This window comes from Suncus etruscus, chromosome 1 (genome assembly GCF_024139225.1).
Source record: "Suncus etruscus isolate mSunEtr1 chromosome 1, mSunEtr1.pri.cur, whole genome shotgun sequence".
Taxonomy (NCBI): domain Eukaryota; kingdom Metazoa; phylum Chordata; class Mammalia; order Eulipotyphla; family Soricidae; genus Suncus; species Suncus etruscus.
The window spans coordinates 1,699,428-1,721,230 of record NC_064848.1 but is presented as its reverse complement, the minus strand read 5'-3'; the positions used below and the strand labels follow the sequence as shown (position 1 = coordinate 1,721,230).

General features: G+C 45.7%; 1 protein-coding gene across 1 annotated transcript in view; it reads left to right on the top strand.

The window, feature by feature from the left end:
• The window catches only part of SCAPER (S-phase cyclin A associated protein in the ER), a 390,328-nt gene extending 375,105 nt beyond the window's left edge, over nucleotides 1-15,223 (top strand). Inside the window, 3 exon segments of the mRNA XM_049778585.1 lie at nucleotides 8,426-8,617; nucleotides 11,625-11,676; nucleotides 14,785-15,223. Of these exon segments, the coding sequence (XP_049634542.1) occupies nucleotides 8,426-8,617; nucleotides 11,625-11,676; nucleotides 14,785-14,888 (348 nt within the window). The 3' untranslated portion in view covers nucleotides 14,889-15,223.
• The last annotated feature ends 6,580 nt before the right edge of the window (nucleotides 15,224-21,803 follow it).

Genomic DNA, 21,803 nt, shown 5'->3' with positions numbered 1-21,803 from the left:
CAGGAGACAGCACGAGCAATGCCAGATGTGCTCCCCATCCTTACCCTCCACCAAAAAAAGAACAGGCATCCGCACCACAGAAAAGTTGACATTTATCCCTTAAGGAAAGCAGGTGAATCTTTTCATGAGAATTCATTCTTTCTCATCATTTTGCTGTACCTCGCCCTCCCTCAGATCCTGGTTTCTACTCTTCTAAACCCACAGGTACTTAGGGATCTGCTGACACATCTGTGGACTGAGAAAGTCATTACCTCTGGCTGTGCTGCCTGGGGAAGAATTTCCTTAAGTGCTTTGAAGGAAGCTCATCCTGGGGCTGAGTCTGGAGCCCACAACACCGTCCACTGTTATCTTTGGCCCAGCCTATACTATGTTCAGATTGACAAATCTACCACAACAGCCTCTGCCTGCCCTCCTCCTCCTACACACACACACACACACACACACACACACACACACACACACACACACACACACACAGTAAACGAAGCCTCTTGTTTCTCAGCAACACTTACCTATGTTTCTTGGATGGTGCCCATGCTGGGATTTTCTTTTCAGAGTTGTCAGTCTGCACTTCCTACCAACAACCTCCCACCCCCACCCCTGTACTGCAGGATCCTTACTGGCACCCCCAGCCTGTTTGCACAGTTCTATTCTGCAGCCCAGGAAAAAGGCACCTCCACAGCCTCCCAGGTGACTTGGAGCTTAACTGGCCAGAGCTTCCCAGCCAGAGAGCCAGACCTGTTGCTGCCAGACCCCTGTTCTAACTATCAGCCCTTATAGAAAGATGGGGGGGGGGGTGGTATGTGGAAAGCATTCACTAGGCCCCACACTGTGAAGGGTCTTCTGGTTCCTCTAAGTATATGGAAAGATACTCCGAGAAGAGAAGTAGAACTGGTGAGTAGCCCGACAGCATGCATACTTGCATTGTTTTACATTTCCTACTTCTGGGAAGGCTCACTTGATCCCCATCTGAACCCCAAAGGAAGCCATTCAGCCCCATTTTATAAAGGACTCAAAGTGGTTCATTAATCAGAGCAAGCCAGAGCCCCAGACCAACCAACCATGAAAGTAAGAAACCAGTGAGCAACCAGTGAGGACTCTGAAATAAGCATGACTAATGAGACAGCCTCTGCCCAAGGGTAAAGAGAAATCAGGTAGTACTGTGCTGAGGACTGAGTTGTAGGACACCCCACCCAAGATCCAAATTCCTCTGCTGGATGGGTCTCGCAGGGTGACTGCACTTGGAGTTAGAGTGTTTTGTTTCCTTGATTTACAATACTGCCAATGATAGGATTTCATGCATGCAATGTTCTAACAGCACACTCACCACCAGGATGTCCTTTTACCTCCACCATTGTCTCAGGGTTCTCTCTCTGTCTCTTACACACACACACACACACACACACACACACACACACACACACACACACACCTGGAGGCCCCTCCCCACAATGGAAAGCTCATTCTCAAGCTAGTACTCAGATCCTGTTGCATTGGCCATTTGTTATTCCTTGACTCTGCTTCTTTATACCCCATATGTGAGACAGATCACCCTGTACCTGCTGTTCTGTCCATCACCTGACCATCCCTATTCAGCATAATCCGCTCCTGCACACGTGTAGCTGCAAAGTTAGAGCTTTTAACGGGTGTTTGAGTTTAGAGACCCTGAGGGTAGAGCTCTACAGCAAGGGGATTGGTGCTCAGAAAAGAGGGAAGAGAGAGGACCCTTCCTGGCACTTCCCAGGGAAAGGCCCAGACTCCCAGCAGCCAAGTTGGCTGCCAACCAGAAAGAGCACCCGGACCAGTTCTGGCGTCTCTTTCAGGCTCCCAAAATGAAAGAAACAAATGTTTGTTAGTTGTGCTATCCAGCCAGTGGCACATGAAAACGCTCATAGCTGCTTCTCCATGTCATAGCTCCCTAAGTCCAGCCTTGGACCCTTCAGAACAGCCTTGAATTCCACCTGAGTTGGCAGTATCCTGCCATCCCTGCCACTACCACTCACCCAGGGATCAGGCTTCTTGGCCTTCCCATTGTTTGCCTGAGACCTTCGGAATGGCCTTTCCCCTACAAGTTGCAGCCTCAGTTGTGTGTTTGAGGAAAGGACCTTTTTTTTTTTTAATTTTTTTATTGAGACCATTGTGAATTATAGTTGTATTTCAGGCATATAGTGACAGTGAATTAGGGCCATTTCCACCACCAGGTTGACCTACCTTTACCAAATTTCCCAGCATGCATCTGCATCCCATACTTTCACCCTTAGCCCTCTGGTCTGCCAGTATAACAGATCCATTTTTTATTTAGCTTGTTATAGTTTGCGTCTCTTGATTCTACTGTCATTGACTTTGGCTTGGCTATTTAGTTCTGACCATTTTTTTTCACCTAATGCACCTGAGACCACTTGGCCTCTAGGCCTCATCTACTTTTTTCCTTTTCTTTTCTAATTTATAGAAAGACATAGAAATATGATCTAAATCAAAATGATTCATGTTCTATAGTTCTATGAAAAAGTCAGGAGCCCCTATAAAAGATACAAATAAAATTTAAAAAGGGAGGGCAGGTGTGGCACGGTTTTTTTCTGCATAGACACAGTAAACTTTGGGGAAATCAGAAAGGAAATACCCTTGGCCTAAAAAAAAAAAAAAAACAAAAAAAAACAGGGTGACTCTATCTATGAAGCATACTGTCATAAGATTGACTATAGGCTAATTGTCCAACCCCAAGGTCTTCCTTTATGGTCCCAGGAAAAGATCTATTCAGTCACAGTTGTCAGAATCAGTCTTCTGTAGTTAGAGATCTTGGTTTTTTCACAGATCCTAGGTTGAAACCGGGGTGTCATGGAGCATCTTCTGATTTCGGTGGCCAGGTAGAGAAATCTGACCTTAGAGAAAGTTGTTGCTGTTTTCTTGTCATCAGAGTGGCATATGAATCTACCCTGGAGCAAGTTGGTGCCAGGGCTGCATTAGGGCTCCAGGGAGAGTTTGATTCCTGATGCTGATGCAGAAAACTGTGCTGATTCCAAGGTTGGGACCAGAGGTTTAGGGTTGAGCAGTCGATGTCTGATCAATTAAGGCCTAATTCAAGTCTCCATGACAAATGTTCAGGGTGAACAGTGCGCCTGCACAATAAAATGTATGGTTTCTTATCCCTATTATATAAGAACTTCTTTCTATACATAATATTTCCCCATTTTAGTATTCCTATGCAAAAAGGAACAATCCATGTCATATCACTGGTGCATATGGAGGTAAAAATAACAATATCTATAATCTGGTTTTAACCTTAGCTCAAATCCCAAGCAAGTCTTTTCTACTAAAATTTCTTACTAAGCATATTCAAAAAAGGGATCAGGAGGAGGCCGGAGAGATAGCATGGAGGTATGGCATTTGCCTTTTATGCAGGTCGGTGGTTCAAATCCCAGCATCCCATATGGTCCCCTGAGCCTGCCAAGAGTGATTTCTGAGCATAGAGCCAGAAGTAACCCCTGAGCGCTGCCGGATGTGACCCAAAACCAAAAAAAGGGGGTGAGATGGGGAAAGCTACCTCTACCTATGGAAATAAACAGTAAGAATTAAAACTATTAAGGAAATGTGTCTACAGAAACATATAGAGGAAATATAGATATCCCCCTATAGTCTTTTGAGATCTTCTGAGAAGGGGATAAAATCCAGAGCACATTTTTATCTCGCTCCACGGTCTTGTGGAGTCTGAGAAATGATTCCGAGCAGTCAGGGGTCAGGTATTGTCCTCGAGCTTAGGTCTCTGCAGAGCCAAATCCAGTAGCATGCAACAGTCCACAGTGAGGGGAGGTGGGAGAAAAAGGGCCACACAGAATGAGTCAGCAGGAGCTGCGGCTGCAGCTTCAGGAAGGGATCTTGTTTACTCTTGGGTGTCTCCTTAACACCCCACACAGGAAGTACTTGGTTACACCTATGGAGCCAGAGCTTTCTTCAGCTACCCATCTCTCCCATGTGAAGGGGTCCGTTAGGCTTCACTTCATGGAAAGCACAAAAACTGGAGCCAGTGGGCCTCATTCCTAGGAGACAAGAAGACTTGTCTGCTCCAGATTTCTTGACAAAGTCAATATCTGTGCCCCCCCCCCTTTCCATGGCATGTACCAGTTACTTCACATTTTTTAAAGATCCTTCTTCCTGAATTTATAGGTTCACAGACATAGAGTGTGTGTGTGTGTGTGTGTGTGTGTGTGTGTGTGTGTGTGTGTGTGTGTGTGTGTGTGTTATACTTCAATAAAAAGTCTACTTAAAAATAAACTTTAACTAGTGAAGTTGATCAGAAGGAAGGGGATAGATACGGAATGTTCTCTCTCCTATGTAAAATTTAAAGATAAATGCTAAGGGCACAATAAATGACCAAACGGCACAGAACTAGAGAATCGGTCCACCAAAATGAAGGTGGAGGTTGGGGGAAGTAGTTTGAGTAGAAAGAAGCTTTCGTGACCTTAGAGGAGAGAGGTGGTGGGTGTGGTATTGGAATGATGTTACTCATGAAATCAGCATTAACAGCACTGTAAATGACAGCACCTCAAGAAGAAGTTTTAAAAATAAAACCCTCAGAACCGAATTGTATGGTAGGTAAGTCAGCCCAGTTCATTCCCTGTCACCACATTTGGTTCTATAAACACTACCAAGAGTGCTCCTTGAACTTGGAGCCAGAAGTAAGTACTGAGCATTACTGGGTATGTTCCCTCACGACTGTAAAATTCAGAGCAAGTGAGCAATGCCATGACCAGCTGGGTCATGAAGCATCAAAACAAGGCCCACAAAGCAATGTATGGGAGATAGGGCACTTGTCTTTCATGTGGCAGACCTGAGTTTGGTCCCCAGCATCTCAGATGGTCCCTTGTGCCCTACAGAGGGGGCAGAAATAACTTAACCACTGAACATTGCTGGATATGACCCATGAAGAAAAAGGAAGGAAAATGCAGGGCCCAGACTCGCTGGCTCATCCCTCAGTAGCTGTTTGAGACTCACACCTATGAGCACTTTGCAAGGTCGTGTCCATCTGCCTGGGTCTAGGTATTGCTGAACAATAACTCAGCTTCCTTACAGCCCTGCTCTGCATCCCGAGCATCACATTCAAGAGGTTCACACCCACTCCCCACCTGCCTCCACTGCCAGTGCAGTTGAGGGCCTAGCCTTTCCCACATCCCAGTGCAATGCTCAGGGAAGGCTGTGGGAAACCTGTGGGTCCTGGCATTGGCCTGTTACCTGAAAGGAGGGGCTAGTAGCTGGCTCGGGCTCCAGGTGATGCCCACCTCGTGGTTTTTATTTTTTGGGGGGGTTATGTGGTTTCTGGGCTTAGGGATCACTTCTGGTGGGACTCAGGAAACCATATGGAGTGCTTGGGATTGAACCTGGGTCAACTGCACAGCCTTGCCTGCTGTGCTATTACTCCAGCCCCTCTTTATGATTTATACCAGCCTTTACATGGACCATGGTGATGGACTAGCCCTTACTGATTGGGTTACAGCTCCGTCAGGCAGCTGTAACCAGCATGTGGAAGAGAGATTTCCCTTCAGTATATGCAGGCCACTTATTCTGCCAGACTGTGGCATCCCCCCCAGCTGTCCTGCTGACTCTTCACTGAGCTTTCCGGGGTGACACTGAGACCTTTAGGTTTTCAAGAGAGTGATGAAATAAGATCACCCTAAGCCCTGCCATCAGCCCCTCACAGCCTCAAAGCATCTCCTGAAACTGGTCTGGTTGTCCCACTCTATACCCCAGGACAGGCAAATGCTACCCTTCTCTGGGGCCATGGACCCTTCTGAATCACCCAACCAGAGGCCAAGCCCTCAAGTCTCAGTGCTACCAGTTGCCTCCTTCTTGAGCCTCCTAATCTGAGGACCCCACAGTACCTGCCCTGAGGTTCAAGGTTAGTGCTAATTAGATGGCCCTCCCTGACTCTTAGCCAGCAGAGTCAAGGCATGCGACTATCACCACCCCTATAATCTGACTAAATCTGGTCCCAGGGGTAGCACTCTGTACCCCAAGGTAACCCTCATGTCTGCATCACGCATGTCTGCTGCAGGGCCAGGAGCTTCAAAGCAGTGACTCGCATAGGTCACCTCACTCCTCAGCAAATGATTTCTATAACCCCGTGTTTTCCACCTCAGCTAGCTGTCATCTCTGCTGCTGGGCTTTGACTCCCCTGCACCCGAGTGAGGCCAGGAATCTGCCTGGAGAAGGTTCTGTTTAAGCTCCCCTCAGAAGTGCTACTTTACCAGGAACCAAGCATTGTCTCTAAATACCGTGCCTGCGCCAGCCTCTCACCCGTTTGATAGCTCTTCAATGAGTGACTCTCCCAGCAATAACTATTTTTGTTCTTGTTTTTGGTTTTTGGGCCACACCCGGCAGTACTCAAGGGTTATATTTCTGGCTCTGCACTCAGGGATCAGGCCTGGGGGCTCAGAAGATAATACGGGATGTCAGGGACTGAACCTGGGTCAGGCACATGCAAAGCAAGCAGCATCCCCACTATACTAATCTCCCCAGGCCCAGCAATAGCATTTTAATAGAGTCCTGAAGAAAAGACACTTTTTTTTAAAGCAGTTTATTGATTGATTGATTGATTGTTTTGGGGGCCACACCCGGTGATGCTCAGGGGTTACTTCTAGCTCTATGCTCAGAAATCGTTCCTGGCAGACTCAGGGGACCATATAGGATGCCAAGAATCGAACCCGGGTCCGTCCAGGGTTGGCCACATGCAAGGCAAATGCCCTACTGCTGTGCTATCTTTCCAGTCCCAAGACACTTTTTCTTCATTTTTTCTTTTGTCCAGAGCAGGAATGACATGATTGTGGTATTTTCAATTTTAAACTGAGCATGAATGAGTTTTGCTACCAATTTTGTATCGAATATTTTTTTGTTTTGTTTTGTTTTTGGGTCACACCTTGCAGCGCTCCGGGGTCACTCCTGGCTCTCCACTCAGAAATCGCCCCTGGCAGGCACAGGGAACCATATGGAATTTGAACCACTGTCCTTCTGCATGCATGGCAAACGCCTTACCTCCACGCTATCTCTCGGTCCGACTTTAAGGACTTTATCAATAAAGCAGATGATGGGCCTATTTTTTTTCATCCAGTGTCAGAAATGGCAGCACATACATGGCCATGCGTTGAATTGTCACACTGCAAGTCTTTAAAATTCCTGCTGGATTTGAAGGTATTAACGACTCCCTATCAGCATTCTCTGAAGGTTTTTGATGTCATTTTAGCTATTGAACTAAAATATGTGAACTATGACTTTGTTGATTTTGTTCTTAAACCAAACTGCATTATCATTGAGAGTATGTTCTTAAAGTATTGTTAAAAGTACTTTGAAAACTTGTAAATCCCTGTAATTTATGTTTCTCCTGCCTCTGCTATTTCACTCTGTCCTTCTGGTTTTAATTTGAATGCAGCCCTGTCTGGGTGTGTACCTGTAAAATTGTGGGGGTTTTTCCCAAGTACAATTTACAGTCCTGACCTTAGATTTTACAGTGTTTCTAATCTTCTTTGTGCTTCCTCCTATACCCAAAATGTAGGCTTCAGGTCACCCAGCTCTTTCCTATTAGAACAACCTAATCGAGGTTACTTGAAACAGATCTGATTTGGATGTCTTAGTTTATCATAGGGGCCTGTGGAGTAAATGAGGAGAGCTTCCTTGCAAGCCCATTAATTGCCTGCCCCCATTTCTGAAAATGTACACAGTTGTAAACCTAGGCCGCTCCAAGACAACAGTCTCATTTATCCAAACAGTTCTCCTTTTAGACTCAATGGCATTGATGGGAGCACAGATAAGGAGTCAGCACCGCAGGAAGGAGCTCTGGCGTCTGTGCTTGCCAAAACCTTTCCCAGCTCACCTCACAGGCCGCCCCACCGTCAGCCCTTTTCTTTCAAGGGCTGGTGGAATAGATGTTGCTGCCTAAGAGCTGCATTCGGGCTGGAGCTCCCTACATGCAGTATAGCCCACATGTGAGGCTCAGGAAGACTCAGACAGGGTCTTTTTCTCCTGAAGGAGAACTGGGAGGGGGGTGACTGAGGGGGTGTTGCTGCTTTAAGAAACTCTGCCTGTGTTCTGGAGGCCACGGGGGCACTTTGTTCCAGCAGGCAGGGTACAGCCTACACCCACTTAGCAGGCATAGTCTCCAGCTGCAACTTTCACTCTGGGTTTATAATCTTTTTCAAACAAGTAATGAACTTCTGGAAGATTTCCCCAGATTAGGAAATAAGATTGCTTGTTCTCTGGTCTCTCTGAATTAGCACTTCATTTCAGCTCCGGTAAGGAGTTGGTAGTCTTTCTTTACTTGGAAAGTTGGCTTGTGTTCTTGGACATACTTTTGAGGGAGAAGGTGAAGAGTGGGAAGTGGGTGGCACAGGACAGGTTGGGACATCTTGGCAATTGACTTAGAGCTTTTTTTCTGTGGCAGGTCATTGTGCAGTCCGGCCGCCACCCCACGCTGCTACAGAGGCTCTGCCAGCTGCCCTTCCAGTATTTCAGTGACCCTCGGCTGATCAAAGTGCTGTTCCCTTCGCTTATCGCTGCCTGTTACGACAACCGCCAGAACAAGATCATCCTGGAGCAAGAGATGAGCTGTGTTCTCTTAGCCACATTCATTCAGGTACCATCTGTATTCTGCCTAATTCTTTGGCTTTGGGTGAAGCGAATGCGATTGAAAAGTAAAAGTGAGCCTGCCATTTTATTTTATTTTCCTTTATTTTCCCTCCCATCCCCTTGCCATGGATTCTTGCCATGCACACTCCCTTTTTAAAACTTCACATGGTTCTGTGCTGAAAAAAAAATGGATTTCTTAATATCAGAGCGTTAAGAACTGAGGTTTTAGTGCTGTAAATTACTATTTGGGGGATTTCAAGAAAGGGATATTTTCTCTTTTAATGAAATAGTAAATTCAAATTAGAGAAAAATGCTTCTAAAAGACTGCCAGACATCCTTAAGACTTTAACTGTTACACTCATCTCCTGTTATTTTAGCGATCGGAAATAGATCATGAGTGCTAAATAGAAATCACTGAAACCTCCATTTATTTGTAAGTTTTTTCATTGATCCACATAAATGTCACTTTTCCATGTGTAAATTAAAAAACCTTTTCATTGCCTTTCTTTTCCAATCTGAAACTTTTGAGCACAGTTCAATTCTGTAGACTGGAATTAATGCCGAAGCCAGGCAAAGCCGTGGCCTACTGACAATAGAAAAACCAAGTTGACTGTTCGTTAACATTTGCTTATAACTAATCCTGTGAGTTTCTCTTCCTGTCATTATAAATCACTGTTTGCTAAAAATCTTTCATTTTTCTTTGAAATATTTCACCATAACACAAATGTGTTTTTGTTCCATGACGCAAATGTGATTAATAGACAGTGTTTTTGTTCATAATAATGAAACAGAAAGTAGAGCTCTCTCTTAGGGCTGCGCCTTCTAATATACATAGCACCATTGAGGGATCTGTTTAAGCCTAGCTGGTTGGGACAGCTGAGAAGCCCTGAAGTTTTATTTTCCACCTTTGTCTGCAATTAGTAGTTTACTTCTTTCGAAGCTGTCCTCTATCAACCAGTCAACGCAAACAGATTTATCATGTTCAGAAATGCTTTATTTTCAGCTTAGTTGTTCTCTTTGAGCCTGGATTTCATTTTCTGAATATGTTTCCGAGAGACTCAGATCCACTGCAGGGCATGGACTTTGGAGAAATCTGACATGATATGTCACACATATGTTACCTCATTGCCACATATAGAATCTTATATCTAGTCAGAATCTTCGGTTTAAATTAAATAGAAAACATACTCTAGAGAATTTTAAAATTATGATCATTTTAGAGTCAGATCTTTCTTTCGTCTACTCTACACATAAAAAATCTTTAGGTTTTTTTTCTTTCTCCCACTTTTACGGAGGTGCCATGATCAACAAGGAAATTTTCAAGTGCCTGGGGAAATGCTGCACACTGGTCTCAGCAGGAGGAATAAGCAGTGAATAAAACAAGATTAAAAATAACATGCCTCTACAGATCTTTTCATTGAAGTGGGAGAATTTGAATAACAGAACATGCAAATAGTCCAGACAAATAGGATGTCAAATGTTAAGTGCAGTGGAGAAAACTAAGGCAGGATGTGGCCGGAGCGGTGGCACAAGCGGTAAGGCATTGCGCTGCTAGCCCAGGACAGACCGCGGTTTGATCCCCCGTCCTCCCATATGGTCCCCCAAGCCAGGAGCGATTTCTGAGCGCAGAGCCAGGAGTAACCCCTGAGCATCACCAGGTGCGCCCCCCCCCAAAAAAAAAAAAAAACTAAGGCAAGAAAGAGAGATTAAGACCTGCCAGGGTTCTACTATGAACTTGTTTATGGCATGAGTAAGATTTGACAAAGATATATTTGCATCTGTACTAACTTAGTCCCTTTCATTTATTTCTAAAAATATAAATGCTATCAAATCTAAAGTGAAGAAACTTCCTCTTGTTTTTATCTGGTATTAATCTCAGAGTACTTTCTAATCTCACATATTGTAAACTTCTCACACAGTGTAATATAATATGTGTAAGACATATTTCAACACAAATTTTATAAATGCTTTTAAAGTTTCATCTCATGCTTATCTGGTTTATTTTTGTTTTGGTTTGGTTTGGTTTTTTTCTCATGGTTATTTGGGATAGCATATTAGATTTGTGCAATTAAATCCACTTTTTCTTTCTTTTCTTTTTTCTTTTTCTTTTTCTTTTTTTTTTTTTTTTTTTTTTTTTGTTGGTTTTTGGGCTACTCCCAGCCACACTCAGAGGTTACTCCTGACTCTGCACTCAGAAATCACTCCTGACAGGCACGGGGACCATATGGGATGCCTTGATTCGAACCACTGTTCATCCTGGATCAGTTGTTTGCAAGGCAAATACCCTACCGCTGTGCTATCTCTCTGACCCCTAAATCCATTATTTTTTTGTTTTGTTTTTGTTTTTGGGTCACACCCAGCAGCGCTCAGGGGTTACTCCCAGCTCCATGCTCAGAAATCTCTCCACGCTCGGGGGACCATATGGGATGCAGGGATTCGAACCATTGACCTTCTGCTTGCAAGGCAAACGCCTTACCTCCATTCTATCTCTCCAGCCCTAAATCCATTATTTCTTATTAAAAATACCTTTAAGAGAATATGCTAGATTTTAGTTATAAGACAATTCTAGTATTTCCGAGTATTAGCTGACTAATAAGCGTTAAAAATCGTATAAAAATGTGAGCTGATTATCCTCTTCCTCTGACTTAATATATCACATCTTCTGAACTACATGAAATATAATTATTAGTAAAATGACCAGACTTTGAGTTTAGCTACAGAACTTGATGGGTTTTTATTGTGAACTCTTAAATATTTTAGAGCGATATTTTAAGACATTAAAGTTGGCTAAAATATTTACAATCTTTTAGATATAAAACTAAGTTGCACTTTCCAAAGAAATTCATAATCTGGCCCTTGCTGACATTTCACAGGTTTAGAAGTTGCTATTCTTGGGCTCAAATCTATTAGATATGTAATATTTGGACTCCAGGGTATTCATGCAAAAATAGTCACATCAGAATTCAGAAACATTTTTAAAGCCATCCTTATAAAAACACTTTCTTGTCTCGTAGGATTCTGCACAGACTCCGGGTCAAACAGATAACCAGTCTTACCAGCCCAAAGGTACGTCTCTTTTGAAATAACTGAAAGGACATATTCTACCCCCTCCCTCTGGAACTGTTAAAGACATCAGCTTACTACAGCACCTACATACAGTCTTTGAGTTCAAATATCATGTATATTTCAAAAATCATTTTGTCTTCACACCAGAATGCATCAGAATATACAGAGAAATCTACTTAAAACACAAAACCTTGGGGCTGGAGAGATAGCACAGCGGTAAGGCGTTTGCCTTGCATGCGGAAGGTCGCTGGTTCAAATCCTAGCATCCCATATGGCTCCCCCAAGCCTGCCGGGGGCGATTTCTGAGCAGAGAGCCAGGAATAACCCCTGAGCATTGCCAGGTGTGACCCCCCCCCCAAAAAAAAGAAAACACAAAACCTCTTTATGTAATTTATACTCACCTCATGCAAGATATGAATGTTGAAATTACTGAAGAGCAATGTTATAATCTAGGTGTCACTCAGATCATTATGAACTTGCTTACATGAATCGTGTAAGTGCTGAAGCCCCATGTATTTCCTTCCCTATCTATATTCAGAACAAGTTATCAGAGAGTGGCATACAGGTTCTTTTAAATTCAGAAAACACAAATTTTTTTTTGAAAATATAAACCTGAAAATCATTTTTACATGGAAAAAAAACTTTTTTTAAGTAGCTTTTAGAGGCCAGAGGTTTTGTTTTTTTCTTTTTGTTTGTTTTTTCTTATTCCTTGTTTCTTCCAAGGAGGTCTCTGTGATCAGAGCTGGAGCTGTAGAATTTTAAAGTTTAATATTTTCATTTTTTTAAATATTCTACAACTCAGACTGTAACTGAGAAGTACAAGTTGCTCTTTGTCTTCCTGTCATGACAGCTTCTCTGATTAATGAGCCCTTAATCCAGACTTCACCCCAATTCTTCCATTAGTGTGATAGTCTTTAAAGTGGCCAGTCAGAGACCCAGCAAGACCTTCCCGAGCACACTCCAGGATATCCTGCCCCTCTCCCCCAGTTATCTGTACTGCACAGGTGCTGAAAAGTACATAGAAGAGCCTCTAACTAAAGCTGGAACAATGACCTGCGGGAAATTTTCAGTTTTCCTGATTCTGGTACTCACAGAAGTCAATAGAAAGCTGTGCTCTTGTTAGACGCTCCAGCCCCCATCCCAGTCAGGACCATTTGCCTGAGCCAGAATTCATGTGCTGGTTCAGTTCTGCATTGACTTAGTCATACTCCCTTTATTCTTTCTCTCACTTTAAGCTGTTATAGATGATCTGAAAAAAAGCGTAATTTATTGCCTTTTTTTTTTTTTTTTTACAAAAAATAACTTTTTATTTATTTATTTGGTGGGGGACAGTGGGCCACACCCAGCGGCACTCAGGCACTCTTGGATCTGTGCTCAGAAATTTTTCCTGGCAGGCTCAGGGGACCATATGTGATGCTGGGAATCGAGCCCCGGGTCCATACCAGGTGAGCCATGTGCAAGGCAAATGTCCTATCCACTATGCTATTCGCCGGCCCCCAAAAATTTACTTTTAAAAATATAGAATTTGGGGGCTGGAGAGATAGCATAGAGTTAAGGCATTTGCCTTGCATGCAGAAGGTCGGTGGTTCGAATTCCGGCATCCCATATGGTCCCCTGAGCCTGCCAGGAGCGATTTCTGAGTGTAGAGCCAGGAGTAACCCCTAAGCTCTTCCGGGTGTGACCCAAAAACCAAAATATATATATAACTTTCTACAAGTCTTTCGAACATGTTTAATTTTTTTGAACAGCTTTATTATATTTTTTTGCCATGATGAAGCATAAATATTCTTTTTTGCTTGTTTGTAAGCTATACCTGGCAGGTTCAGGGGACCATATGTGGTATCAGGGATCAAATCCCTGTCAGAGGCATGCAAGGCCTGTGCCTTACTCTGTACTATCTCTCCAGCCCCTTATTCTTCTTTTCTGTGATCATAAGAGTAAGTCACTTTTTGCTTCATGGATGGCAGGCAGAGTCCTAGGAGTTCTATGTCTCAGCTTGGGCCAAGGCCTATGGGGATTTCAGCCCTCTCATCTCATCTGAAGTTTACACTTTCCTCATTTACAGTGGACTTGAGTCACAAAAGAGAAAATGGTTCAAGTCTAATTTTCCACCATGTTTCCACCAGTTTCCACCATGGACATCTGTTAGAATAAATCCACATAAATTGTTTGAGTTCCCTGCACAGGTAAACCTCTGAATCCTAGGTGAATGGCAGCTCATGTTCACTGCGCCATCTTATTGTTCAAGAAGATTGTGTCCTTTACTGGCTTGATGACTGCCCAACTCTAAGATTCAGTGTTTTGCTTCCTGGGATGGCCAGTCAAGCTCACTCTGCTATACTTAATAAACTAAATCATGGGGCCCGGAGAGATAGCACAGCGGTGTTTGCCTTGCAAGCAGCCGATCCAGGACCAAAGGTGGTTGGTTTGAATCCCCGTGTTCCATATGGTCCCCCGTGCCTGCCAGGAGCTATTTCTGAGTAGGCAGCCAGGAGTAACCCCTGAGCAACGCCCGGTGTGGCCCAAAAACTAAAAAAATAAATAAATAAACTAAATCATGTTTTAATTGATTGGCTATGTCAGAAATAAATGTCAAGTATACATTCAGATTCTTACTTTCTAAACTTTATGAAAGAGTGTCTGAGGTTCTTTCCTTTAGTTACTATACTTATTTTCCCTTCTATGCATTCTCGCTGAGTCTGAAAGAGTATTTCTGTTCGGTTTTACATGGGGTTTCAATATCTTACAAGCACAAAAAAATTTTGTTTGTTGTTTTGAATCACACCCGGCAATGCTCAGGGGTTTATTCCTACCTCTGCACTCAGGAATTACTCCTGGCAGTGTTTGGAAGACCATATAGAATGCTGGGTATCAAACCCAGGTTGGCCACATGCAAAGCAAACATCCAGCCTGCTTACTGTCTCTTAGGCACAGAAACACAACATTTTTATCTACAGATAAAGATCAGTTGCCTTGGTTATGTAAAAGTATAATGGTTTATTTGAAGCATACATCTCCATTTTGTATACAGAAAACATCTTTATATTTCTTAATCTTCAGAAAAATGTTAACTCTTTTTTATTGAACTCTTTTTTTTTTCTCCCTCAGGAAAATGCCTTGGCTCCCAAGACTATCTTGAGCTGGCTAACAGATTTCCTCAGCGGGCCTGGGAAGAGGCACGGCAGTTTTTCTTAAAAAAGGAGAAAAAATAAATGTTTGGTTGGGAGCTGTATTTGAGCACTACCCTTGTTAATATTTTAAATTGTTCAAACAAACCTCTGTTCTTAAGCTAATTTTCTTATGTTTATACTCTCCCCTTGCACTGTAGATATGGTATATACTTTGCACTATTTATAATGTCTGTAGATACTTTAATGTCCCACTTTCTAATTCTACAAGTTGGGTTTTTGTCATTTCTGCACAACATTTTGGAGTTTCCTAAGTGTCACTTTACGATAATATGTTGTTTATGTTTGTAACATGAGTGCAATTAGAAATAAAATTAGCAAGTCTGTGTGTTGTTCTTTAATAAAATAACTTATTCGGTCTGGGGTGTTGGTTCTTCTTTTCAAGGCAAAACAAATTTGAGAAAAAAGTGATCAATGCCAACATCAAAATTATTTTAAAGACATATTTACTTGCTCTAAATGGCCCTTTTTAAAGTTTAGACTGTGTTTCTATTCTAATTGCACGTGTTTGGGGGGTTGTTAAAAATGGAGAGCATTGCCTGAGAGGTGATGCTAGAGGTAAGGTGTCTGCCTTGCAAGCGCTAGAGTACGACTGACTGCGGTTCCATCCCCCGGCATCCCATATGATCCCCTAAGCCAGGAGCGATTTCTGAGCGCATAGCCAGGAGTAACCCTGAGCATCAAACGGGTGTGGCCCAAAAACAAACAAACAAACAAAAATGTAGAGCATTATATTATACTTGGTCCACCTCCAGTCCCCAGCAGACTGCCTGGAGAGTCCAAACAACAATCTGTCTGTCTACTTATCTATCTTTCCTCCTGCCTTCCTACCTTCCTTTATCTCTTTCTTTCTTTTTGTTGTTTTGGGGCCACACCTGGTGACACTCAGGGGTTACTCCTGGCTATGCGCTCAGAAATCACTCCTCCTGGCTTGGGGGATCATATGGGACACAGGGGGATTGAAGCACAGTCTGTCCTAGGTCAGCCGCATGCAAGGCAAATGTCCTACGGCCTGCACCACCGCTCCGCCCTCTTTTCTTTTTTCCCTTCCAGGATGGAACCATTGGTCACCTTGTGCAAGGCAAATTCCCTACCTGCTGTACCTTTCACCCACCCAGAACAGTTTCTGAGCTGAAATTCTCCTGAATTGAAACCATTGGGGGTGGGGGGTAGTAACCAGCTCTAACTAATCACCCCTAAGTATCTTCTTTTTTGTTTGTTTGTTTTGGGTCACACCCAGCAGCACTCGGGTTACTCCTGGCTCCATGCTCAGAAATTGCTCCTGGCAGGCCTGGGGACCATATGGGACGCTGGGATTCGAACCGATGGCCTTCTGCATGAAAGGCGAACGCCTTACCTCCATGCTCTCTTTCCGGCCCCCCTAAGTATCTTCTGCTTCAGCTTAGGAAATGAAAAAGCAGGACTAGTGGAGAAAGTAAAACCACAAGTCACTGTTCTCTCAAAAAAGAAAAAAAAAGTTTGACTTGGAGCCCCAGGCCAGGGCTAAGCCGCTCACTGAGTGACACTGGTAATCGTTGCTGTCAGATAAGTATCAAACATCTCCGAAGGAAAAGAAAAATCCGGAGGGGGGGTGGTGACTGTGGGGTCTGGATACTTCAGATTGGGGGGGGGGGGACTGAGAATCCTTGCCTCTCACCTTGGTTTTTCTTAATTAAAAAAAAAAAGAAAGAAAACTCACTTAACTACTCGGCCAGTACACTTGTTCCTCCCAGCCTCGCAAGTTGCTGGGGTAGGGACTTGGAACTTTTTCACTTTTTTTTTTGGTTTTTGGGCCACACCCGGCGGTGCTCTGGGGTTACTCCTGGCTGCCTACTCAGAAATAGCTCCCTGCAGGCACGGGGGACCCTATGGGACACCGGGATTCGAACCAACCACCTTAGGTCCTGGATCGGCTGCTTGCAAGGCAAACGCCGTTGTGCTATCTCTCCGGGCCCACTTTTTCACTTCTTTGCAAATCGAGAGTAGTAAGTTCAGCTCCAAAAAGAAAAAGACCAACTCCGCAGCGCTCACTCTGCTGGGCCGGTGAACCCTCCGGCTCGGAGGGGCTTTGGGGAGCCCGATTCAAGGGGTCCACACGCGGGAGTGAGAACGCAGCTCCTCCGCACCTGGGAGCACAGTAGCACGTCCAGGGCCCGCTCCAGGGGTGCTCGAGCCCAGTCTCAGGTGCCCCGCCTGCAGAGTTGTCTGAAAACTTGCTCGCCAGGCGCGTGGCGAGGCGTGGGTGCAAAAAACTAAAATAAGACAAAGCTTGTAGCTGAAAGAAATCATCAAATATAAGATTCCCCGCGATAGAACAGCCTCCTTATCTGGTCGGAAATTTGCCCAAACGCCATAAATAATGGAACCAGCTGTGATTAACAGCCCAGAAAGAAACCCAGAGCAGAATTCACAATTAAACTTGGAATCGAAGCGTCTCCGGGAGGGGCGCGGGTGAGAGAGCCGAGCCCGGCTCCAGCTGGCCAGGCGGCCCAGAAGTGGACCGAGCCCGAGGGTGCCGGGCGCCCGTCCCTCCTCAGGCCCTGACTTCCCTGGGCTTGGGGTCGTTCGCATTTCTCCGGGCGCAGGTGAGCGAGCGCCGGCGCACGACTTTCCCACTTTGGAGAATCGGTGCCGCCACTCTTCCTCGGACGGGAGTCGCACTCGGCCTCCCCAGGCTTCTAGGTGGCCACGCTGAGTCGGGGGAAAGGAGTCCTTTGACGGGAGAGCCGAAGGACAGCACTTTCACTAGAGTTTTGGAGCTCAGCCTTGGAGTAGCCCCGGAATAGTCGTCTGGTTTCAGGCCCGGCCCTGGAACCGAGCAAGGCTCCCCGGACGCCCAGCAGGTTGTGAGAGCCGGGGTCCCAGCCGCGTCCGGCAGCTCGTCCTTCCCTCAAGGCCGTCGGGGGGTGCTGTGACCTCGAAATCTAGCTCCTTTGGAGCCTGGGTCTGGGTCGGCCGGCTCCCACCTTCCCGCTCCAGCGCAGCACGGAGAAACACCTGGATCCTTTCTTCCAGGCTTTCTAAATGTGGGGTCCTCGGCGACCTAGAAAGGAATCACCCCCTCCCCACTCCAACACGGTGGTCTCCGGTCTTCTGTCAAACCAGCCCCTTAAAGACCCCGCTTTCGAAGATGGAGTCACTCTCGGACTCCTGCTCGCTCTCGTGCTCCCTCCTACACTCGCCCCCCAACAGCTGCTGACCTTGATCTGGAGGTTTCCACCCCCACCCCCGCTGAACCCGTTTTGAGCTCAACTTCGACGGGATCGCGACATTGCAATGCCCCACCCCTCCTTCCCCAAACTCGCTTTCTAAATAGAGCCATTGCCCTCCCAACTCCACATCTGGATCCCCATGGACACTTTCCTCTGGCCCCCTCTCTCTCCCACTACTAGTCTCTGTCTAGCACCATTTATCTGCATTTTCCGTGCACAGTTTCCATCAACAAGGTGCTACTCAATAATTGGCCACACAATCCTCATCATTGCACTGGATCCCAGTATCTTGACGAAAGTTTACCTTTACATCAATCAGACCCATATTTAAAAGCTTCTAATCTTCCCTACATCAGCTTAATAAACTCTGAATTTCCTGCTTTTATCACAGCCCCATTGGGAACTTCTCTGCAAAGAGTTTATTATTCCTTCATTGTTTCTGCAGCACGCTGCTATTCATCTAATTCTCTTGCTCTTTGGTAAACTTTTGTATGGGAAAATTCAGCGAACTCCATACGTAGCGAGTTATGTCCTACCCTAGGCATCAGTGGCAAAAAATCACATTTACTAGAGAACAATCTTAGACAATGTCTCACTTAAACCCCGTAGTATTTGCAGTCAGGGAAGAGGGAAAAATGAACTTTATGCTATTCCATATCCAAAACGTAAAGGTTTATTTCTGTTCCACAACCCATTCAATATTAAACCTCAGTGGGAATATTGCCACAGGGACTCTGAATTTCTCACAATTATGCTGCCTTTCAATATGTATTCAATTTTGTAGTATAATAGTCATAAACTTTTCCATCTCTGGGAATCCCTTTCCTGCCTCAATTACACAGGGCTTTCTAAATTATTATTAGGTAAGTCACCAGAGAAAATCGTATTCTAAAGTGAGTCTAGTTAAATAACTCACTCCAATTTTCCACCTATGGCCTCTTTTATTGAACTGCCTTTTACTACACAGTTGGGTATCTCACTTTGAAAGTTCGGTGGACATAAAATACAACACCATTGTTACAGGTAATTTAATTTACAAGGAAATCCCTACAGTGTTACAGGAGATGTTTAAAAATGACCTGGGAACCAGTAAAACTGATATTTATTAATGTAACTAACCAACCGTAGACCTGACACCTCACTAGGGACCATTCTAATAAGGTTTCAAAGTTATCCCCTTCTTTCCCTGAAAACCCAGATGGAAAATGATGCTGACCTTTGGATAGATGGTAATAAGCTCTAAAGAGAGGAGCATGGGATGCTTTACATGGTTTGAGAGAGAGAGAGAGAGAGAGAGAGAGAGGCTACCTAATACAGAGTAATTACTTCTACCGCCTTGATTTTCCAATATTCAAAAACACACATTCCATTAAATACTAGAAAGAAAAGCTAAGTTGTTTTGTTTTGTGTTTTTTTTTTTTAAGAAAATCTATGAATGATGAGCAAAAAGATGAACTGCAATTGGATGGATGCTCCTACTTACAACATTAAATTCTTTGTTGTTTGGAGGGCTATACCCAGTGCTACTCAGAGCTGACTCCTGGCTCTGTTCAGGATCACGTCTAGCAGTGCTTAGAGAGCTATATACTTTATTGGAATGGATCTCAGGTCTTCCCATGCTGCTGTACTATCCCTTGGGCCCTAAACAAATTATTTTTTAAATTGAAATAAAATAATCTATCCAAGGCAAAATTCTGAGTTAATTTAAACAACCACGAATGAATGAAATTCTGTTCTCAAGAACCTGTTATTTCCTCCCAAGTCGTCACAAAATGCAATATTCTAGATAAGTACAAAAATTTCATGGACATTTAGCTCCCTAGTCAAAGGCTAGTGAGGAGGTTAAAAGAAATATCTATATGGTCCAAGTTAAGGGATCAAGCCTTCAAGAACCTAACCCTGATGATTAAAACCATTTCTGGTCACTTGAGAGTTTGGTAAAGCTGGTCCTCATTAACCCTACCTATCTCTTCCCTTATCTCTAGGTTCTCAACATTTTGCCCAAATCCCATAGAACAAAATGTTCCTCGGGACTAGCACCGCCTTGGACTTTCAGGGAGTAAAATAAATGTGGCTCTCTTTTCCCATCTCCTTCCATTTTTTTTTTCCAGTGTTTGGCAGCGAATGTTGGGAGAGGGGAGAAGGGAAAGGGAGGCACAGGAAGGAATTCTGCTATTCCCTCCACGGAAAATCCTCTGGCGTCCCCAAAGGCACCCATCCCTCTTGGCCGGTCCCTTAGTCCCAATTTCCTTAGCAGACTCCACCTGAACCGGGCTGGTAACTCTGACCCTGGGCTGCGCCCTGTTTCAAAACAAATCCTGAACGAAGGAGAAAGTGGTCCTGTGCCATTTTACTCGGGGGACGTGGAACTGGAAAGGCCATCGAAAGGTTCTGCAAGCGTCTCGGCTTGGCCGGGCGAGGGCTGGGCCGGGCGAGGGCTGGGCCGGGCGAGGGCCGTCCCAGGCCGCCAAAGGGTTAAGCATCTGTCAAGGGTAAAACCTGAGCCTCCCGGTTTCTGCGCTTGCCCCGGGGCCTGCTGGAGATTCGGTATCTCTCGGTGATTTCCTGCGATCGCTAAAGCCACTTTTCGAGCAAACAAGTCGCAGGGGTTTGAAATGTCACACCGGGCGACCTGGGCACGGCGTATCCAGGGGCCATTCGCAGCCCTCGCCCGCCCGCCCGGCCCCCGCCTCGGCCTTTCGGGCCTGGAAAGAAAATAAACCCAGGACACGCCAGACTGGTTCTGGGGGGCTTGTTGTGGCCCGGCAGCCGCGGCCGAGGGGGGCTTGTTGTGGCTCCCGGGCTGTATCGCTTGCAGGTGATGCCAGCTGCAGATAAGGAGCCGCCGCCCGGCCTGCGCCTCCGTCTAGACGGGGGAATTAATACGCAGCGCGATGGGCCCGGCCGAGGCAGCGTCCACTCGACTGGACGGTTCGGATCCGGGGGCAGGGGGCCCGGCCCGGCCGCGGCCTTTGGGGGGACCCGGGGCCAGGACGAGGAGGCCGCCCCGACTGTCGGGCAGCGGGAGATCGCCGGTGGCCTCCCCGCCGGCCTTAGCCTCAGCTGCCCGGACCCGCCCTGCCCGCGGCGCCCACTGCCCGCCCGCCGGTGGACACAGGAGCGCTCTCGCGTCGGGCTCGTTTCTCTCTTTTATTAAGACCAAAATACCCGTCCCCTCTGTCCTGGCCGTCTCGCAATAAATAACAATAACTTACTTCTGCTTGTCCGCTCGGCAAAGGCCTCGCATCGCACACCCCCGTCCTCCGTGGACTGGAGATGCGCAACGCGTGTCCCGGGGAAAGTCTCCTTCCTCCCCGCTCTTTCTCTCCCCGGCACTCCTGCGCTTGGGGACCTGGGTCTCTCGCTTCCTTTGGGTGGTCCCGATCCTCCTTCCAACCCCAGAGCCCCCCGCACGGGGGCTTTTTTGCCCCCCACGTCGATTTGGGGACGTGGGGCGGGAGGGCGAGGGAGGAGAGGGGCAGAGCTAACGCTAGGCCACCCCAAGTTCTGCTGCTGCTGCAAAAATAAAGATCCTCGTGGCAGCCTTTTCCATTCTGGCGAATGCAGGTGGCGACCCGGCTGCTGCTCTCAGTCCTCTCTTCCACTCTTTAAATAATAACAAGAATAATGGCAAAGACGAGAGCTCTCGGAGCTGGAGTGGCCTGAGCTTGGGTGCGTCTCATGCAGGGAGCATGCGAGGTCCTTGGGCTGGCGGGCGGGGTCCCCC